This window comes from Dipodomys merriami, unplaced genomic scaffold, assembly GCF_024711535.1.
Source record: "Dipodomys merriami isolate MVZ:Mamm:240054 unplaced genomic scaffold, mDipMer1.0.p SCAF_22, whole genome shotgun sequence".
Taxonomy (NCBI): domain Eukaryota; kingdom Metazoa; phylum Chordata; class Mammalia; order Rodentia; family Heteromyidae; genus Dipodomys; species Dipodomys merriami.
In genome coordinates, this window is record NW_027203604.1 from 22130696 (window position 1) to 22151679 (window position 20984).

The window sequence follows — 20984 nt, forward strand, 5'->3', positions numbered from 1 at the left end:
TCTAACAGGAATTAATCTTTGATAGTGGAGACTATAAGGGACACACAGTAAAAGCAGTGTTTTATTATGATTTGTTTGAGGTAAAAGAATTAATACCTAAGACAACTAGAATATTATATTTAAAAAGGATTCCTTTTGCAATTATATGATTAATTATAATGGAAGTTGCAGATGGTAACCTTTATGTTGTGGGAGTCTGAAGACAGTATTCTAAGTCTTAGGCATTGCCCACTGGCTGCTAATTCCTTTCTTATCTGGCCAGTCTAGTCCTTTGAGACTTACCAACTCGTAAAAGACAGGCATTAACCACTTCCCAGTTTAGAACCCTAATGACCTACTCACCTCCCACTAGGCCCAACTCCCAAGCTTCCACCTCCAACTGTTACTTCATTGTGAACCAAGTCTTAGTGTATGTCCACCTTTGGTGGACAAACAGTATCCATACTGTTCTTCCTCCTCTTCTCTGCTTCCTCCCCTTTTCTTTCCCTTCTTGGAAAAAAATGGTCTCGACATATTTAAAATGTGTGCAAAAAGTAAAGGGAAGACATTCCCACCAAATCATGGCCAACCTATTTTTCTGTAGTTTCTCAAGCAGTTAGCTGTTGGCATGGCCACGGCCCAGTGGTACCCACCTTCCTCAGGCACCCCATCTCTCTTTTCCTGTGGCATCGTCTCCTCTTTTTCTTGCTAGATTAGATTCCCTCAGAGATAAAGGTGATTGCTCAAACAGTACTCCTGTCACAATATGTGACAAGTTATTGTCACTGTCTTTATGAGCATTGAAGACAGTTGACATTTCTTTATGCTTCCCTCTTGTCACACGAAGAGCAGGACAGTGGCTGTTGAACATGGCTGAGTTAACAAATATAGCAGAGAAGGAAAGAGATAATGTGGAGTGTCACCAAGACACACCTTGGACACACATGGGTACAGGAGCAAGGGCTCTGTGCCCATCTAGTGCCACTGTGGACCCTTCTTACACACCACTGTGCCAGACATGGGGTGAGGAGCTTGTGGAAGCCAGACTGGGAGGTTCCACCCTCAGGCTTCATGGAGACAGATGTGTGTACTTTCTCAGGATCTTGTGTTGTCATGGCTACAAGGATGGAATCAGAAAGGTTCTCTGGATGTAACAAAACCATTAGGGCTGTGCTTGATAAAGAGATCAGAACAGCCAATTTCATACTGAGCACTGCATGTTTGTCCATTGAGGACTACAGGATATACAGAAGGGACACAGGGCAGGTGGAGGAAGAAAGGAAGAAAGGGAGAAGATTAAACTGGAAAGGGATGAGGGGTTTAGACAGTGAAGAGCTTAGAATATAATTGAGTTCTTCAAAAGAACCAGTTTTGTAACTAGAGGCATGCTTAAGTGGCAGAACACCAGCCATGGCAGAAAAACAGAGTGAAAGCTCAAGACCTTGATTTCAAGCCCTAGTACTGGCACAAAAAAGGGAAAAAAAGGAGGAGGTCAATTATTTGCTTGTGCTGTTTCTTCCCTGTTTCTCATCCCTTTTATTAAAAAAAAAAACCCTACATATTCTAGAACTACAGTTATAACTTTATTTCATCTCCCTCCACACATTTCATCTTGATATTCAAATCCTTTCTCCTCACATTAAATTTATGATATTTGAAAACCTGATGATGTCTACTCTCTAAATCACTGGAGAGATCAAAATCAACAAAATATGTATGATCGCACCCATTGTAGCATTGTTTATAAGAAGCAGGAACTGGCCAGGTGTTAGTGCTCACACCTGTAATCTTAGCTACTCATAAGGTTGAAATGTGAACATCAAAAGTTGAAGCCAGCCTGGAGAGAAAAGTCCCTGAGATGCTTATCTCTAGTTAACCACCAAAAGTCTGGGAGTAGAGCTGTAGCTCAAATGGTAGAGTGCTAGCCTTGCATGAAATAGCTAAGGGGAAAGCACCCAGGCCCTGAGTTCAAATAAAAATAAATGAATAAATAAAACAGGAAGGCACTGGAATCCCCTTTCAGTGTCTGTCTGAGGTAAGAAGTAAATCATAACATGGCCATGCAATGGGAATTCAGGAGCCCAGAACAAATTCACACCCATTGTTGGTTGGCTAAAGCAATGGACAGAAGAATGCAGAGGATGATCATATCTTGGCTCATATGTAAGGGACAACTTTACATAAGAGCTTGAAAGGAAGTACATCAAATTGTGAAGTTAGGGGAGGTGCTGAGCTGGGAAACCTGAGTGGGAAGAGGTAGAATAAGGACTGAGGATTTTAATTTTCTACCACATGGCCTTTTGTGTTGTTTGGATATTTTGTGTGAGCCTAAATGTCGTTCATAAGAAAACCCAACCTGTACAAATCAACAGTACAAAACAGAGATTCCCACATGATCAGTTCCCAGCCCCCTCAGTGTTTTGACCATTCTGCCTTGGGCAAATGAAAACCTTACAGTTCTGCTCATGAGGAAGTTGAGCCCATAGCCTTTGAGAAACATAATGCATGCAAATTAAAAGCAGGCTAATATTATTTATTTCATTCTTGCATAACCATGATTACTAACAGATGCATGTGGCTGTTGGGTATGCAGAACTTCCCAACCTTGGGCACATACTGGACACTTCTGCCAGTACCACCTATTATCCTCTTTTTTTTTTTAAATAAGTTTTTTGTAAAAATACTGTACAGAGGGGTTACAGTTACATGAGCTAGGTAACGAGTACATTTCCTATCAAGCATTATTGCTTCCTCCTTTGTTTTTCCCCTACCATCCCTTTCCTCCTACCTCCACAACTACAACTTCCCCTTCCCCCCTGCCTAAATTGAAAAGTTCATTTTTCAACATAGTGTCTTGTACATTTCATTGTTACAATGGGTCAAAAGTCCTGATGGTATCCAGTCACTGGTGGCTCACACCTCCTAGCTTCTCAGGAGGCCGAGATCTGAGGATTGAGATTCAAAGCCAGATTGTGCAGAACAATCTGTGAGACTCTTATCTTCAATTAATCACCACACTGTCAAAAGTGGAGCTGTGGCAAGAGGTAGAGAGCCAGCCTTAAGTGAAAAAAAGGTAAGGAGCAGCACCCAGTTTGAGTATAAGCCCCAGAACTGGTACATGCTCATTTAAAAGAAAATGGTTTTCTCCAGATACTCCCTTCTTTTCCTAACAATACCAGCCCACTTGGAGCAGATCTGTGAAGACAGGTTGCCCCTGTAAAGAAACACAGTCCAACAGGAAAGCCCGAACTAATACCCAAACCTTGGGGTTTCATCAAACACCTGAAATGCTCCTGAGCACTCCTGTACATTCACTATGCCAGGGCATACTGTTTAGGAACCACAGGCATAAAAACTATAGTGAGTCTGATCTTGAAATTTCTGCTCTTCCAAGTGTCATCGGCAGCTGTCCTCCCAGCCCTTACTCCCCGGCTATGTTTAAATTGAACAGATACACTAGACCATTGGGACCCTCCTGCCCTTGTCCCAGGCCTCCTTTCTTCTAGCACTACAGCAAATCTAATGTCAATTACCTGTGACTAGCCTCATTGGATTATCATTGGATGTCTTAATTTTTATGCCAGTTTTGAGGCTTGAACTCAGGGCCAGGTGCTGTCCCTTAGCAGTTTTGCTCAAGGCTAGCACTCTACCACTCGAGCCACAGCTCTACTTCTGGCATTTTGGTGGGTAACTGAAGATGAGAGTCTCACCAACTCTCCTGCCCAGGCTGGCTTTGAACTGCAATCCAAAGATCTCAGCCTCAGAGTAGCTAGGATAGCAGGTGTGAGCCACCAGCACTCAACTACCTTGGGCCTTTTGCTGGTTAATTGGACATAAGAGCCCCATGGATTTTCCTGCCCAGGCTGGCTTTGAACCAAATCCAAATATCTTAGCCTCCTGAGTAGCTTGGATTACAGGTGTGAACCACCAGCTCCTGACTTGAAGCTGCTATCTCAATGGCAAAGTAATTACGGACATTCTGCCTGGCTGTCCTGCCTCCTCTTTCTTGCTGGTGTTTCCCAGGTCCCTTCCTTAACACTGGGCTCTTGTAATATGTTCCCCACATCTGAAGCCAAAGGTTTCTGCAGCCACAACCATGAGAAGACGCTGTTATTTGTTTTCTCTTTCCAGTATGGACGAACACCTCTGCACCTTGCCTCCAACAACGGGATTCTGGACGTGGTCCGTTACCTCTGTCTGATGGGGGCCAACGTGGAGGCACTGACCTCAGTAAGTACTGGCTTGTGGCTGGAGGGAGAGGTGCTGGGAACTTCTCCCTCCTCAGGGGCATGGGGGAAGGAATTGCTTGGCAACTGCATTGTAAAGCAGACAAGCTGCTATTACACTTTCTCTCCTCCACTGCAGTATGTAGACATTTGCCCACACAAACCCAGCTTAATATCTAGTTAATGTTTTATCTTCTTGTTTCACCAGGCCCTGCTCTGCCAGCCATTCCCACTGGTTCTCACTGGCCTTTCTGTCCGTTCTGTTTCACAGTGATGCAGTTTCCATTAGATATATGGACTTCTCTGTCTTAAGTGCTCCCAGGCAGCCCCAGGGCACGGAGGCCCTTTGCATTCTGGGAGGAACTAAAGGATAAAGAAGCCTCCCGCCCCTCGGGTAGGGTACAGATATACAATTGCCCCCATCGCCTACACACACCCAGGCCATCATTAGGTAAAGAGCTCCCCTGTGATGCTTAAAGAGCACACCTTTGCTGCTAAGCCTGCAATACCATTTGAAGCGAGATGTATTTGCTTCACACTCTCCACAGACACTCAGCAGAAGAAACCCTTTAATTGGCATTCCAAGAAGTGCCAAAAAAATAATAATAACCCTAGCTATGCAGGCCACTGGGACCTGAAGCCAGGTAGGCAGAAAAGTGCAGGTGATTCCATCTCCAAGTTAACCAGCAAAAAGCCAGGCTGGAGGCCTGTGTCAAGTGGTAAAGCACCAGCCAAGTAAGCAAAGAGAGTATGAGACCCTGAATTCAAACTCTGGAACTGTTGCAAGGGGTGGGGAGAAATGCCAAAGAAAACTATGCTTTGACTGACACAATAAGGTTACAGTATTATTGCTACCTTTGTGTTGCTGGTGGTGCAAGAGTAAGTCTTCTATCCAGGCTTGTGTGGAAGGGACAGTCCTGAAATTCAGAGCCTTGCTGATATGCAGTGATTCATTAAGAAGATCAACCGTGGCCCTAAGGCTCAACTAGGAGCCTCATTTGTTGGCGATCACCAAGGGGTTAGCAGACTGTCTCACAGGGCCTAGTCTAGCCCGTGTGTGTGTGTGTGTGTGTGTGTGTGTGTGTGTGTGTGTGTGGGTGTGGGTGTGGGTGTGGGTGTGGGTGTGGGTGTGGGTGTGGTGTATGTGTGTGTGTATGTGTGTGTGTGTGTATGTGTGTGTGTGTACTGGGACTTGAATCAGAGCCTGGACACTGTCCCTTAGTGTTTACTTCCCTTCCAGATTGAAGATAAGAGTCTTACAGACTTTCCTACCCAGGCTGGCTTCAAACTGTATACTCAAATCCTCATATCTCCACCTCCTCAGAAGCTAGATCTATAGAGTCACTGCCCCCAGCTCCATGCTCTTTTTGTTTTTTAAAGCTCTGTTGGACCCCTGCAGCCATGCCCACTTATTTACTCATCATCTCTGGCGATGCAGGCTGCTTCGTTAGAGGTAGTTGTAACTGAGGCCATTTGACCACAAAGCATCTCTTCAATGGACTTCGTAGAGGACATGGCTGTGGTCTAGTATATTTCTTCCCCCGCCGTGCTCATGTTTTGCAGAGAGCTCTGTGCAGCATTGGGCTCGCTTTTGTGCTTGCTTTGCAGGCCCAGTTTTGCACACAATGTTTTGCATGTGATTTGACCTCTTCTTAGCATATCTCCTCCCTCACTGCATCCCTCCCCACTGAGAAAGGCCCCACCCTGCTGTGTATAGCACACAGTGTGGTTCCTCCGTGATAATTCATTATATGCATTTATTCTTAGATGGTGCCTCATACAGAAAAACATTAGCAAGTAATCTTCGAAGATGTGAGCAGAAGATCTGGTCAAATCTAGCATTATAGGTTGGGATTTCTATGTGTGGCCTCTGGCTCCACAGAGTCCCTCTGTGAGCCCATGGTCCTCCTTCTTCCCACCCCTATGGTCATCTCCTTGGTTGCCACCCAGCACCCCTCTTCAGGATGCCCACAGGTGCAGCTCTGTGTTCTGCTCCCTTCCTGGTCACTGGAGAGGTTCATCCTGTTATGGAATTCCATTGTGAGAAACAGAGAAGCCACATTTTGAGAGATTGAATCAGCAGTCTTCATTAGAAATCCAGTGCCTATGAGCAGACACATGTACCCCCAAAACATGCAGCCTCCAATACACTTAATACTGTTAGGAGACTTGAGTCATGAGAGTAGTAAAGCAAGAGCAGGAAAACGATCTCAGCAAACCAACTCTAATGACAAACTGAAAAGAGACACTATGGTGTCCTGAGGAAAGAGAATCAAAAGACATGAGGCATGGTGAAATGGCAGGTAAGGCCTGAATAGGGTCGGGCGAAGGGTCACAGGGAGCTCAAGAGTTCAGAGTTCGTGGTACAGGTATGTCGGATACAGAAATGTATTGTGCACATCCCCGCCCCTGCTTCTTGGAACTCAGGTTAGCCTATCAGCTGGGGGTAGGGGTGAGTTTTCAGAAAGCCCCCATCATCCACCAAAATGCCAATATGGTGCCAGTTAGACCTAGTATTCATATTAGCACCCCACCTCACATAGCCTCTCTCACCCTCCTCATTTACTCATTCTCCAGATACCAGACATCCAAGCTGCACCAGGCATGTACTCCTAACTGAGAAAATCATGGCAATAAGATAGGAGTGTGGCCAAAGATGGTGTGCATGCCTTTAATTCCAGCTATGCCAGCTATGAAGTAAGCACAAGTAGGAGAATCATAGTCTAAGTCCAGCTCCGGGCAACGGTGCATAAGACCTTATCTAAAAACTAACTAGGTTGGTCACTAGTAGCTCACACCTGTTATTCTAGCTACTGAGGAGGTTGAGATCTGGCGTTTGTGGTTCAAAGCCTGCACAGAAGACAAATTGGAGAGACTCTAGTCTCCAGTTAACCACCACAAAGTCTCAAGTGGGGCATGTCTCCAGTGGTAGCGCACCAGCCTTGAGACTAAGGAGACAGAGCCCAGTCCATGAGTTCAGACTCTAGTAAATACATACATACATACATACATACATACATGCATGCATACATATATACATACATACGTACATACATACATGCATGCATAAACCAAAAGATAAAAGGCTGGGTAAGTTGGCTCAAGTAGTACTGAGTTCAAACTCTAGTATTGCTCAATAAAACAAATAACTAGAGGTTTGCCCTAAGAAATTTCTAGAAAATAAGAGGGATGCAGACCCAAGTAGACCTAAGTGGTCACCAAGAAGAGCAAGTGCAGTGATGGAATTGAGGGGACCTGTAGTTGCTGAGGGGCTTCGGGCCCTGCAGAGTCCTGAGTGCAGCGCCCGGAGCTTGGTAACCACCAGCACTGCCCAGGAACCGGGAGGACAGTGAAGGGACACCATGTGGAGAGTCCCCTTAGAGCAAGCAGTGCCAGGCTGTACCCCTCCTTCCAGCCAGGGGAAGGGATGGGCTCCTCTTAGAGCAAGGGTGGCCATTGACTGGAATGACCATTTGGAAGCTGGGCTCTGCGCTGAGACGGTCACATCGCCAATAAACACAAAACCTCGGCATGTGTCATTTCAAATGCCCTAGCAGCCACCAGGGAAAAGGAAAAAGAAGCAGAGAAAATGAAACTTGGGAGAATGTTCTGTTTAGCAAAAGAGATACCGTATGTCATTTCAACCTGAATGTTCTGGGGTTTTTGAGGTCGTTTACACTCTTTAGTCTATAACTTGTTTTTGATATCTTCAGGCACAGCCTGTACTTCTTGGGCCACATTTCAGGTCTGTGAAGAGGGGCAGTTTCCAAATCCCATACTGAACAACCATCACTTCCCATCTTCCCATCCTACAACTAATGCTACTCAACAGCGCCCTCTACCGCCAGCTTTCTCCTGTTCTCAGCTAGAACAAGTTGAAACAAGTCCTCTAAATAGCCCGACACTTCTTTCCTCCTTTCTTTTGCCCCTCTGGTACCCTCCTCTTTTTCCATTCCACAGGACTCAGCAGAGACCTCAGTTACTCTTTTTTTTTTTTTTTTTTCGGTCCTGTCATGGGGCCTGAACTCTGGGCCTGGGCGCTGTCCCTCAGCTCTTCAGCTCAAGGCTAGCACTCTACCACTTGAGCCACAGTGCCACTTCCGGCTTTTTTCTTTTTGCTTATGTGGTGCTGAGGAATCAAACCCAGGGCCTCAGGCATGCAAGGCAAGCGCTCTACCACTGAGCCATCTTCCCAGCCCCCTCAGTTACTCTTTTCATACCTTTTTCCTTCCAAATTTTTATTGTAAAACAAAATGATTTAAAAAATAAAGTGCACAAACAAACCATAAACAAGTAACCTATAGTGAATCATTTCTACTTAGGTCAAGAAACAGGATTTTTGTAACCGTTCTAGTTGCTTCAAAGGTGGACTTAGTGCCACCTTCACCCCTCTCACCCAGAAGAAACCCCCTGTGACTGTGTGTGACTTTGATTGTGCATGCTTTTGTGTGTGTCCGTGTGTACATGTATGTGTATGTGAGAGAGAATGCACATGAGGCAGATAGCCTAGGAAAAATGAGGCATGGTAAATGGCTGCCAAGAATTTAAAAAAAACAACTCAAGCTTAAAGCTTTGTTCTCTTAAGATTAAGGCAACAGAGTCGTTTTGGGGGAAAATGAAGCAGGATAAACTAGGGGAAAAGAGATATTACAAGAGATATTAATTCATCTACTTCCCTTAAGATTAATGGACCAAAGTCATTTAGGGGGAAAATGAGGCAGGAGAAATTTAGAAAAATGAGAATGGTGAAGGCAACTCAAAAACAGAAGGGCCATCTATATTCCAAAGAAAATCAACAGGATGTATTTCTCTTCCTGAGAGATGCAATTCTCATCCCAAGAATTAACATTTGTTTGGCAGGATATAGGCCTTCCTGAGAGAAACACTCCCCCAAAATGTAAGCAACAAAATGCAGACAACAGGAGCCTGCCTTATCTAAAGGATAAGCATCTATTTTATGGCAGGATGCATTCTTACCTGGAACAAATGCCCAAAATATCCAGAAACTAAGAAAGCATAACACCTGGAGCACAGATAAGATACCTATTTGTGCATAACTTTGAAGTCAGACTTCCTGCCTTTTCCATATAAATACCCTTAACAGCCAAGGAGCTGTGTGTGTCTGTGTCTCTCTTTCACTCCTGGAGAGCATCCACACTCTATTAGAGTGTGCCCCTTCCTTTTTGCTTGTCTGTCTGCTTTTTATCTGCTTGTCTATAAAGCTCCACCAAGTTCATCGTGACTTGTCCAGAAATCCTTATTCTGCCATTGAAGTCAAAGACCCAAAGTGAAGAATTCCTACTTTGTCACAAACCTTCACCTGCATCTGGGACTTGAACTCAGGGCCTGGGTACTTACTGTCCCTTAACATTTTCACTCATGGCTAAGGCTCTACCACCTGAGTAACAGCTCCACTTCCAGCTGTTTTTGATTAATTGGAATTAAGTTAGTCTCACAGACTTCTGAGTGGGCTTTGAACCATAATCCTCAGATCTCAGCCTACTAATAAGCAGCTAGGATTACAGGCAAGAGTCATTTGTACCTAACCCTTGAGACTTTTTCCACAATGGGTCTTTGAGCTTTTCTCATTTTGCTCACCCAGGCACTAAAGGCTCTCATTTCTGTGTTCCTAGCCATCTCCCAAAGCCTGGTGTACTTGACAGTCTGCCACTCTCCTGCCTTGGATAGAAAGCCCTCCTTGCACCTGCTTCTCCTGCTGCCTCTGCCTGCCCTTTAACTCTTGTTTTTTCCCTGCTTCTTCCCGGTTCTCTATCCTTTCACTGTCTACCTGCTCTTCTCCAGGATTGGAGCCTCATCTGAACTCTACGGCCTACTGTTCCAGGTGCACCAGCCTCTGACATAACCTTTGGAAGGCCCCCAGTGGCCTGCACCCCACCCTCTCCCTACAGACTTTCTCTTCCTCATTGTTGCACCTCTGCTAAAGCTTCCCTTATATCAGTACAGAAACCAGTTTGCCAGGCTGTGCTAGCTGGCTGTGCAGTATACCGTAAGGGAAACAAGAAGCCTTTGCTTGCTCACTGGACCTGTTTCAGCACTTTAAGGAGGTGGAGAGCAACAAGCAGTCCTAACTGGGAAGTGGACCTCCTCAGAGTACCTCTCTGAATTTTGCCCTCTAGGGAACATTTGAGACTAAAGACATCTTCAGTTGTAACATCATCTTGAGGTTGAGAAACACAACTGGCACCTTGGAGGTGGAAGTCAGAAGTGCTATTAAACATCCTTACACGATGCCTGATAGCCCATGACCCAGAGTTATCTGGTCCAAAATGGTCAGTTGTGCTAAGATTAAGAATTCCTGGTTGATGCCAGGTGCTGGTGGCTCACACCTGTAATCCTAGCTACTTAGGAGGCTGAGATCTGAGGATCTCGGTTCAAAGCCAGCCTGAGCAGGGAAATCCTTGAGACTCTTGATTCCAGTTAACCACCAGAAACCTGGAAGTGACGCTGTGGCGCAAGTGGTAGAGTGCCTGCCTTGCGCTGAAGAGCTCAGGGACAGTGCCCAACCTGAGTTCAAGCCCCATGACTGACAGAAATGAAAAACAAAATGAGAAAAAAATCCCAGGTTAATTAAGCCAGGTGCCAGTAGCTCATTCCTGTAATCCTGTCTATTCAAGAGGCTTAGATCTGAGATTCGTGGTTCAAAGCCAGCCACAGTGGACACATCCAAGAGATTCCAATTAACCAGCAAAAAGCTGGCTCAAATGGAAAGCTGAGCAGGAGTGCAAGGCCCTGAGTTCAAGTCCCAGTAGCTGAGGTGGGAGGATGAACAGAACAGAACAGAACACACACACACGCGCACGCACGCACGCACACACACACACACACACACACACACACACACGACAAACAGCAAAATGCTGTGGATTCTTGGGTCCCTATTTTGGTGTTTACTAGCAATACTGAAGTCACACTATGCTGCCAGACTAAGAAGACTTTGAAATGCACGTGATTGCTAGGGGGAAAAAAAGCATCATGAAGGCTAGGGTTGTCTGTGTAAGACTATAAGACATAGGCCCACCTTATCTAGAGTTTAGCATCTAATGAACTCCTGATGGGCTGCCTGATGAGAGAGAGGTGCTCAGGACAGGGAGCCACTGGTCAGCAATTGAGTCTTGATTAAAGCCTACACACCATCTCCCTGTTATACCACAAGACTCCACCATGTGGTTGTACCTATGTCTCTTGCTTTCTTGGGTCACACAAAACAATGGTTCCACTGGCAGGAGACAGTGTAGGACGCGCTCTTTGCCTGCCAGCTCTACTTCTGATGCCTGGTATGTTGTTTTTCCCTCGGACTGATGGAGTGAGTGCATGGAACACACATTGCTCTCTTCTGCAAAGAAAAGAAACAGATGGTTTTTCTCTCACAGGATGGGAAGACAGCGGAGGATCTTGCTAAATCAGCTCAGCACGAGCACGTGGCAGGTCTCCTTGCAAGACTCCGAAAGGTGAGATGATGCTTCTCCGTCTAGAATTCTCTGCTTGTTTTTATGTTAAAAAGTCTTCAGTGTGTTCTTTGTCAGTTCTGAGAATGAACAAGAAGAGGCTTTGGACACAGATTTTGGGAAGAACATCTCTCTGTGATTTGAATGTCTGTTGACTTAGATATGGAAGCAACCTATAGATTTATGGGGTGTGTAGTTTAGATCCATTCTATAGTTGGCCTTGAAAAATAATCTGCCCTCTCCTGTTGTCTGTGCCTGGTCAATGAATGCTACCTCTTTTCTTCTTCATGTTTTGAGCTCCAGATATCATTTCAGCCCCTGTTTAGCAAACATTTCCCTAAGGTTTATAAAAACAATGACAAATATGATGATGTTGGTGTACTGTCTGCATACCCCCAAGGATTGTCATCCCTTGAAGATAGGAGCTCTTCAATGAACACCATTGTTGACTGCAAGTGATATTTAAGATTCAGTATTAAAAATTAGAACCATAAGCTAGGCACGGGTAGCTCACATCTGTAATCCTAGCTACTCAGAAGACTGAGATCTGAGAAATGCGGTTTGAAGCAAGCCTAGGCAGAAAAAGTCCTGGGCAGAAAAAGTCCCTGTGAGACTCTTATCTCCAAATAACCACTCAACAAGCAGAAATGGCACTATGGCTCAAACTGGTGAAGCACTAGCCTTGAGCAAAAGAGCTCAGGGACAGCGCCTAGGCCCTGAGTTCAAGCCTCATGAATGACAAAAAACATTAGAACCATTGGATGACTAATAATAATGTGTAGTAACTTGTCATATAGTGATGAGAATGGCTTTTTTTCCCTCCCTTATTTCTATTATTTATTTGTTTCTTTATTCATTTATTTTTGTGACTGTCCTGGGGCTTGAACTCGAGGCCTGGGTGCTGTCGCTTAGTTTTGTTGCTTAAGGCTAGGCTCTACCACTTGAGCCACAGCTTTATTTCTAACTTTTTGGTGAGTAATTGCAGATGAGTTTCATGGACTTTTTCTACCTGAGCTGGTTCCAAACTATAATGCTCAGATCTCAGCCTCTTGAGTAGCTACAATTACACATAAGAGCCACTTGCACTTGGCTTGATTTTTCTTTTTTAAGATAGGTCCTACTGTGTAGCCTTGGCTGGCCTCATACTCCTACATCAGCCTCCTAAAGGCTGGAATTACAGGTATGCACTATCTCATGTGATATAGCCCTTAGAAATATTCCTGGAGAGCTTTTAGTTCCAAGAGTTTAATATATAGACTCTCCCTGTATTCACATTATCATCCCTGCCACATTGAAGATGCATACCAAAAGCCAGGCACCAGTGGCTCAGACCTGTAATCCTAGTTGCTCAGGAGGCTAAGATCTGAGGATTTGAACCTAGCCTGAACACATAAGTTCAGGAGACTTTTATCTCTAATTAACTAGCAAGAAGCAGTCAGTGGAAATACAGTTCAAGCGATAGAGTGCCAGCCTTCAGTGCGAAAGCCAAGCAAGAGCTCAAGGCCCTGAGCTGTTGAGCATGAACAAGAAAGCATGCTCAAGATGCACAAAAAGAAGCGGTTTTTTGTATGCATAAAAAAAAGCATACAAAGGGCCTGGGAAGGTGGCTGAGTGGTAGAGCTCTTGCCTTGCATGCATGAGGCCCTGGGTTTGATTCCTCAGCACCACATAAGAAAAAAGCCGGGATTGGGTGGGGGGGAGGGGGGAGGCTGGGAAGGGAGGTGAAGGGTAAACAAAGGAGGAGGCTGCAATGCTTGGTAAGAAACGTATGCATTATCCTGCCCATGTAATTGTAACCCCTCTGTACAGTATGTTCTCAAATAAAATTAAATTAAATTTAAAAAAAAAAAAAAAGCCGGAAGTGGTGCTGTGGCTCAAGTGGTAGAGCGCTAGCCTTGAGCTGAAGAGCTGAGGGACAGCGCCCAGGCCCAGAGTTCAGGCCCCACGGCTAGACCCCCCCTCAAAAAAAAGCATACAAAGAAAATAAGTGGTTATCTTTGGCTTTTTTTCTTTTTTCATTACTCTGTTCTTCCCGATTTCTTTTAATGACCATGTCACAATTTCCATGAGACAAACTTTCTGTAAAGAAAGATAATTCAGTTGGCTTGTTGAGGAGATGTCTAAAGTAGGTTCTTGGTATCCCTCTGAGTTTCTGTTCCCTTGTTGAACACTGCAGAAGAGAGGATGGTGTATTTCCTTTAATATCTGCTGGAGGTCTGATCTTCACAGTTGTCACATAATCAAAGATGGAAGAAATAGGTTGGTGTCTTTTTTTTTTGTCCTAGTTTTGGATTTTAAACTCAGGGCTTGGGTTCTGTCCTCTAGCTTTTTTGCTCTACCACTTACTGCATAGCTCCATTTCTGACTTTTTGGTGGTTAATCAAAGACAAAGAATGGACCTTTCTGCCTGAAAGGAAGAAATGTCTAATGCCCTGGCTCACTCATTTATACCCTTTGTGCTTTGGGTGCAGTGAGCTGTTCCATAGGTACCAGGCATTCAACGGATAGGTCTGATCCCCTAGGATCCAGAGAGATCGAGACTCCTCTTTGCTCTGGAGATTCTGGAGATCAATAAGTTTGGAATATCCCTAGTCTAACCCACCTGCTCAGACAGGAAACACGCAGAGAACATTATGTGCCAGCTCAATCTGTTGCCTTTGTCACCTTCAGATGACATCCGCTTCCTGGTGAGTCAGAAGATCAGCAACAATCTTTGAAGCTTTTCTAGTCATGGTCTAGCCTTTTTTCACTTTTCTGTTTGTGTTTGTTTTGATTTTTGTGAAAATAAGTTCCCAAATATATAACTAGTTGCTCCTTCGGTCCATTGGATCCTGGGATGTGGCTTTGGAAGTGACAGGCCTATCCCAGCTGCCTCCTTGGAGACTGGAAGGGTGGCCAAAGATTACAGCAGGAGCAGATGCTCCCTGCAGAGAAAGCCAATCAAATCAATTTGTTTGTGATCATAAATTGGGTCATAAGCTGAGTAGAATGAAGGTTCAGGAAGGAAAACATTTAGTACCAGTTTTCTGTTGGTGTTATTTCTCCCATGCCCTCCCCCCCCATGTCTCTCACCAGGGTGCTGTTGGTGTTTCAGTACATGGGATGTCCTGTTTTTGTGGCTGTTCTGATTTCTGAACTCCAAAGGATGCTAATGTCATAGCCTCCCTTCCCCTGCTTCATTGTGGAAACTACAAATGACTTTACAGATTTTCAGATACCTTTATTCCCCCAGGATAGGTCACTCTGTGTGGATCTAGAGCACTCATGGGAGAGGGCCATGTTTGGAGGAGCCAGGTACAGCCTGCCATTTCTCCCTTCCCATCTGGTCTCTGCCAGGGCCACTAAGCAACTGGGAATGTACTGTTGAACTTCTGCTGGGGCAGCAATGAAAATGTGGTTTCTGGAAAGAGGACCAAAGTCATCTTGTTTGCCTGTATGAATCGAGGAGAGCAGGAAAGGCTGTTTTGGTCATTAAACACTGCAGCATGAGTCTTTAATGATCCTAAAGACACAGTGACAAGAGACCTCACAGCCTTGCATTCAAAGGGTCCACATGGGCTGACCTCTTGGCAGTGTGGGACTAAGAAGGCCAAAGGCCAAAGCCAGGTCTGTAGGAAGGAAGTTCATGGGCAGGACCTAAGGTGCTGGAACTCGGATCATGTGACATCACATGGGGATCTTGTAGTCAGCCACAGTTGAGCATTTGCACTGCAGGAGTCAGCAAACCATGAGAACTAAGTTTTCCCTTTCCCACTGAGCTAATTTACTGGCTTTAGGAGTCTCTGGCCACTCCTAGACATACACTCTGGTGGGTGGATGCCATCTCCTAACAGGAAAAGGTTACCCTTTCGCTCCATCCTGTTCAATTCCTGCCAAGATACAAAGCCCTGACCAGCCCTCCAAACCTGCCCAGAACTGTGTTGTTACCTAGCCAAACTCAATCCTCTTTGATCTCGAGCAAAGGATTCTTTCTCCTGACTAATGGCAAGAGGGTTGCATTTAGAGTTTGTATTGGTATCCATTTTCCTATGTCCTTGCCAGTGCCATTTACTGATTTAGTTATTTTAATTGTGTACTTATACTGGGGCTTGAACTCAGGGACCTATGCTCTTACTAGTCAAGGCTGATGCTTTACTACTTGGGCCACACTTCCACTTCTGTCTTTTTGCTGGTTAATTAAAGATAAGAGAGTCATAGACTTTTCTGTCCAGGTGGCTTCAAAACTTGGATCTTAGATCTCAGCCTCCTGAGTAGCTAAGATGATAGGTTTGAGCCACCAGAACCTGGCTCCACTCTTACCTGAGGTTTAAATAATAGTTTCAGACGTCTGGGGAATTGCTTTATTTTATTTTGTGTGAATTATTAGGTTTTCTTTTTTTTTTTTTTTTTTTGCCAGTCCTGGGGCTTGAACTCAAGGCCTGGGCACTGTCCCTGAGGTTCTTTTGCTGAAGGCTAGCACTCTACCACTTGAGCCACAGCACCCCTTCCAACTTTTTCTGTGTAGGTGGTACTGAGAAATCAAACCCAGGGCTTCATGCATGCTAGGTAAGCACTCTACCACTGAGTTACATTCCCAGCCCATTGTGAGACTTTTCTACAAGCGGAAAACAAGTCGTTTTCTTCTCCTGAGCCTAAGCCAGGACAGTGGGGGTGGTGCCCACTAATTTTGGAAAACAAGGAAGTGTTGGAAGTTTCCCAGAATTAAAAATTCACCAGGAGTAGAACACATGGGCATAATTAGGAGCAACCCACCCCTTCCTGCTGGGTCTGATTGCATCCTCCTGCCATCCTACCCATGGGAGTCACTTCACTGTCCAGTGATCTTCTCTGGATCCCCAGATTGTGTCTCAATGTCAGCCTGCACAGGTTTATTCATCTTTGCCGATGAGAAAGTGAAAGCTAGATTATCAAGAAAAAGGGGCTAGAAGAAAGGAAACTAGAAGTCCCGAGCTTCTCTGAGCACTCCAGACACTCACTGCTGCACACATTTAACAGATCCCCCAGGTCAGCTGTATGCCAGGACCTGTTCTGACACTGCTTACAGTATGGACAGGTAAGAAAAGTGCTAGACACTGTAGGGCAGGCCAAGGCTTGGCTAGCCTAGCAATGGTCTAGAAGCCAAAGCCAGCCACCACCTGCTTTTGTGACTAAATCTTACTGCACCACACCCATGCCCCTTCATCTGCTCTCACCTCTGGCTGGTTTGCATGCAAGGCAGAGCTGGAGTGCATCAGGGACTGTCTTTCCCTTTGCAGAAAGCTTTGCTGCCCCCTGGTGTTTGTGTCAGGCACTAACCTAAGATGGTGAGATGCAGTGATAGAGCGGGGACACTTAAGAAAAACAGGTAGATGCTGACAATCCTAGCATAGGAACAGGGGAACAGAACATGTGACACAATCCACCTCCATGACCACCTGGAAGGTTCTAGTTCAAAATTCTGAACATGTCAGAGTTGGGAGCTGTTTATGTTTCCTTCCCAATTGGTGTCCATCTGTACTGGGGAGGGCCAGCTCAGCCCCTGCATGCTCTGGGGTTCACGTGTGTTCCAGCCACTCCCACAGACCCAGTGGACACACACACCAGAGTATATCTCAAAGCAGGAGCCACACTATAGGCAGAGCCACGATCTCAGCCCCCAGCCCTCCCTTGCCCTAAGGCTAGTGGACAAGTTCCACCTGGCCCAGCCATTGAATGTAAATGACCAAATCCCTGTTTCAGGGTGGCCTTGCTGCTTCCAGAAGTATTAATCATAGATGGACATGCATCTGTCCAAAATATAGCATTCTTTAAAACAATGTGATAAAGATGAGGTACAGTGGGGTTACAGTTACATAAGTCAGGTAATGATGACATTTCTTTTAGGACAATGCCACCCCTTCCTCTCTCCCAGTTTTCCCCTCCTGTCCCCACCCAAAAGTTGTATAGTCCATTTACAACAGAGAATTTGTGTTCTTGATCACCTTCTAGAACTATCTTTGAGTCCTTCCTTTGTTGTAAAACACATTATAACTGGTTTAATGAAAGCTGCCTTCATAGAAACACTGCTGTATCAGGCAATTCCTTCTACTGCGCCATCTAGTGGCGAAAGGTGAAAAAGCACCCTCCATGAGATTTTTATAGGCCTCAGGAATATGCATTCTCCCAGGTTCTCAATAGGAAGATGGGGGTGGAGGGTGGGGGGAGTCTTCCTGCAGGACAATGTTAGATTTCCTTAGAAGGGGGAAGACCTGAGGGTAGTTTTCTTGCATTTCAAGCTTGTGGTGAGCTCTATCCATCTCGATGGGAGAGATGTTTTCTGACATATATTTCCAAGGCCATAGAGAATAACAGTGGGTACTCGCAGCCCGGTGCGCCATCTCCAGGTGGAAGGGAGAGAAGTGTGCCCCAGGGAGATGTGAAAGGTCCCTGGAAACTAAGGCAGGAAGTTGGGGGGAGGGATTGGGGAGGGGAGGGAGGGTTGGGTTCATTTTCTTGTTCTTTGTCCTTCAAACTTCTTTTTCCTGTGGGCTGTTTCCCAGGCCCCACTTGAAAAGTGAGTTGTATATCCCGAATTGAGGGCATCATAAAAGCCAAATTGAAAATATAGTATCAGATATTTTTTTAAATCTTGTTTATGATCTCCATCATTGTTTAGGAAAAAGTTACTTGAGCTTGTGACCGATTCTCTGGGAAAGAATTGAAGCCCTAGACAGATAGATCCTGAGGATGGAGAAGATTGTGTTCACACTAAGATCAGCCAGCAAATGAATCTGCCCATGAAATAAAACCCCAGAGAAGGGCTAACATGAGATGCACCATTTGTTGGTGCTAGCCTACGCAAGAGGGGCCATTTCTCCTTCTGTGTGCTTTTCTTTACCTCTGTCTCAAGATCAGGGCCTGGGCACTGTCCTAGCTGTTTTGCTCAAGGCTAGTTAGTGCTCTTGAGTCACAGGTCCACTCCACCTTTTCGGTGATTAATTGGAGATGAGTCTGTCTTTCTCAGGCTGGCTTCAAACCAGGGTCTTCAGATCTCAGGCTCCTGAGTAGCTAGGATTACCGGTGTGAGGGACCAGTGCCTGATTTTTAATTTTTTTTTTGGTAGCAGTTACTTAACAATCTTACCATCAAGATGCCCCCACAGCAGGGCACTGGTGGCTGTCAGACACATGACAGTTACTGCTACATCTTATTTTGTTTCCGTGCCTCTTCTGACCTGCTCCAGTTATAGGCACGCACCTCCCAGCAGCATCCCTGCACTGAGTTGGAAACCATACTTGTAAAGCTTAGACATCACTTCGCCCTCATCTCACAGGGGCAAGGTAACCCAGTAACTACACTATGTGTGGGTAACTGTATTCAAGTCCTCTGAGAGTTGAAAGGCTAGAAGACTGCTTCCGAATGGATGAGCTACTTATTCCTGTAGACAGGATAGAAGTGTTAGCTAGAGCTCCGTTTGTGCATAAACCAGGCAGAAATGAGCCACAGGATGGCACCATTTCCCCATGAAAACCAAGTGCTCCAGAATCCAGTGTGAAAGCAGGCTTTCTGCCTTTCTCCTGTCACAGACAAAGCAGCCACTGGCTGGTAAAAAGGACGTGTCTGTGATTTAAGGTGTTTAGAGTTCCATCTTCCCTATGAGTTGTTCACAATCCAAGGTAATCGCTGTCAGCACTGAGATGCACCTGTATACAACACCCAAGTGTGCTTCTATGTATAGCTGTGGGCAGGGCTAGTGTATTGGAAAGGACGATAGCCGCTGATTCTCCACATTAAGTAAAATGAAGTGATATGAAAAGACAGAAAGCCAAGCAGTGTTTAGCTAGGGGCTAAGGAGATGGGCAGGGCTGTTAATGGGGTAGGACTTCCTATAATGAGTTGGATTTCCTATGAGATGGGACTTTGAATAGAATAAGATAGAGGTGGTGGTTGTACAGTGCTGGCAATGTGTCCAGAGCCTCTGAATCACACACTGTATGATGATTTTACTATTCTGCTTACCAGAATTTTCTCCAATTTTTCAGTTGGGTGCTGGTGGCTCATGCCTGTAATCCTTAGCTACTCAGGATGCTCAAATCTGAGGACCAAGCTTCTAAGCCAGCCCACGCTGGAGACTCTTTCCTGTTAACTACCAAAAAGTTGGAAGTGGAGCTGGGGCTCAAGTGGTAGAGTGCCCACTTTGAGTAGAAAAGATAAGGTACAGGGCCTAGCCCTGAGTTTAAGCCCCAGTTACTCTCTCTCTCTCTCTCTCTCTCTCTCTCTCTCTCTCTCTCTCTCTCTCTCTCTCTCTCTCTCTCTCTCACACACACACACACACACACACAATCAGTGGAGATGGAGATGGTCTCTCTCACTCACTCACTCACACACACACACACACACACACACACACACACACACACACACACAAAATCAGTGGAGATGGAGATGTGGGAGGCATGTATAACATGAGTACAAATTACAGCTAGGAACCTGGAGTCCTCAAGTGTAGTCCCCTCAGCATCCTGTGACTAATGGGCTCTTGTTCCTATGTTTCCAGGACACACACCGAGGACTGTTCATCCAGCAGCTCCGACCCACGCAGAACCTCCAGCCAAGAATCAAGCTCAAGCTGTTTGGCCACTCAGGGTCTGGGAAAACCACGCTGGTGGAGTCTCTCAAATGTGGGCTGTTCAGGAGCCTTTTCCGAAGGCGCCGGCCCCGGCTTTCCTCCACCAACTCTACCCGGTTCCCACCGTCCCCTCTGGCTGCTAAACCGACAGGTAGGAGCCTTCAGATGGCCTCCATGTCTCTGGGAGCTGTTGATCTCTATACCCTCCACTCAGTGACTCCTCTGTTTTGGTTGTTGGCCTGAGTATGACTGGATCCTATGGCCTTGGTGGCTGTTGACCTTGGATCCATCCTCTTCTTGTCCAACAATGGCCAACTGCCCCAGCTCTGGAGCAAAAAGGACTTGAGAGATATCACAGTCACACTCAACCTCCACTCCTCAGAGGCAACAGCTTCATTCCTCTTCCCTCGTGGAAGTAGGCTTCCATTAGTGCTGCCTTGCTGTAATTAAGGGCTTCCAGGTTGCTTGGTGAGACTTGGGTCTTAGGGCTCTAACACGATCTGCTCTTGGCAGATCTGGAGGGGGGCGCTGCCCTAGCTCTCATCTCGGTCACTCAGACCTCAGAGCTGCCGTCTGCTGCTGAATCCCACTTCTTCCTCATCCCACCCAGGCAGCAGGAGCCTGGTTCCTCCAATGGGATGGTTAGGAAGATAAAAAGCTCTTTTTAATTTAACCCGTGCAGCCCTATTCTCCTGTCCTTCTGGCATCCCATCATTCTAAAGGAGA

General features: G+C 45.7%; 1 protein-coding gene across 6 annotated transcripts in view; it reads left to right on the forward strand.

The window, feature by feature from the left end:
• Dapk1 (death associated protein kinase 1) overlaps positions 1 to 20984 on the forward strand; it is a 194325-nt gene that overhangs the window by 150935 nt on the left and 22406 nt on the right. For all 6 annotated transcript variants that reach the window (XM_070033691.1, XM_070033694.1, XM_070033689.1 and 3 more), the window contains exons 18-20: positions 4111 to 4209; positions 11597 to 11674; positions 20187 to 20409. In XM_070033691.1, coding sequence (XP_069889792.1) covers positions 4111 to 4209; positions 11597 to 11674; positions 20187 to 20409 — 400 coding nt within the window. The remainder of the gene's footprint in view (positions 1 to 4110; positions 4210 to 11596; positions 11675 to 20186; positions 20410 to 20984) is intronic.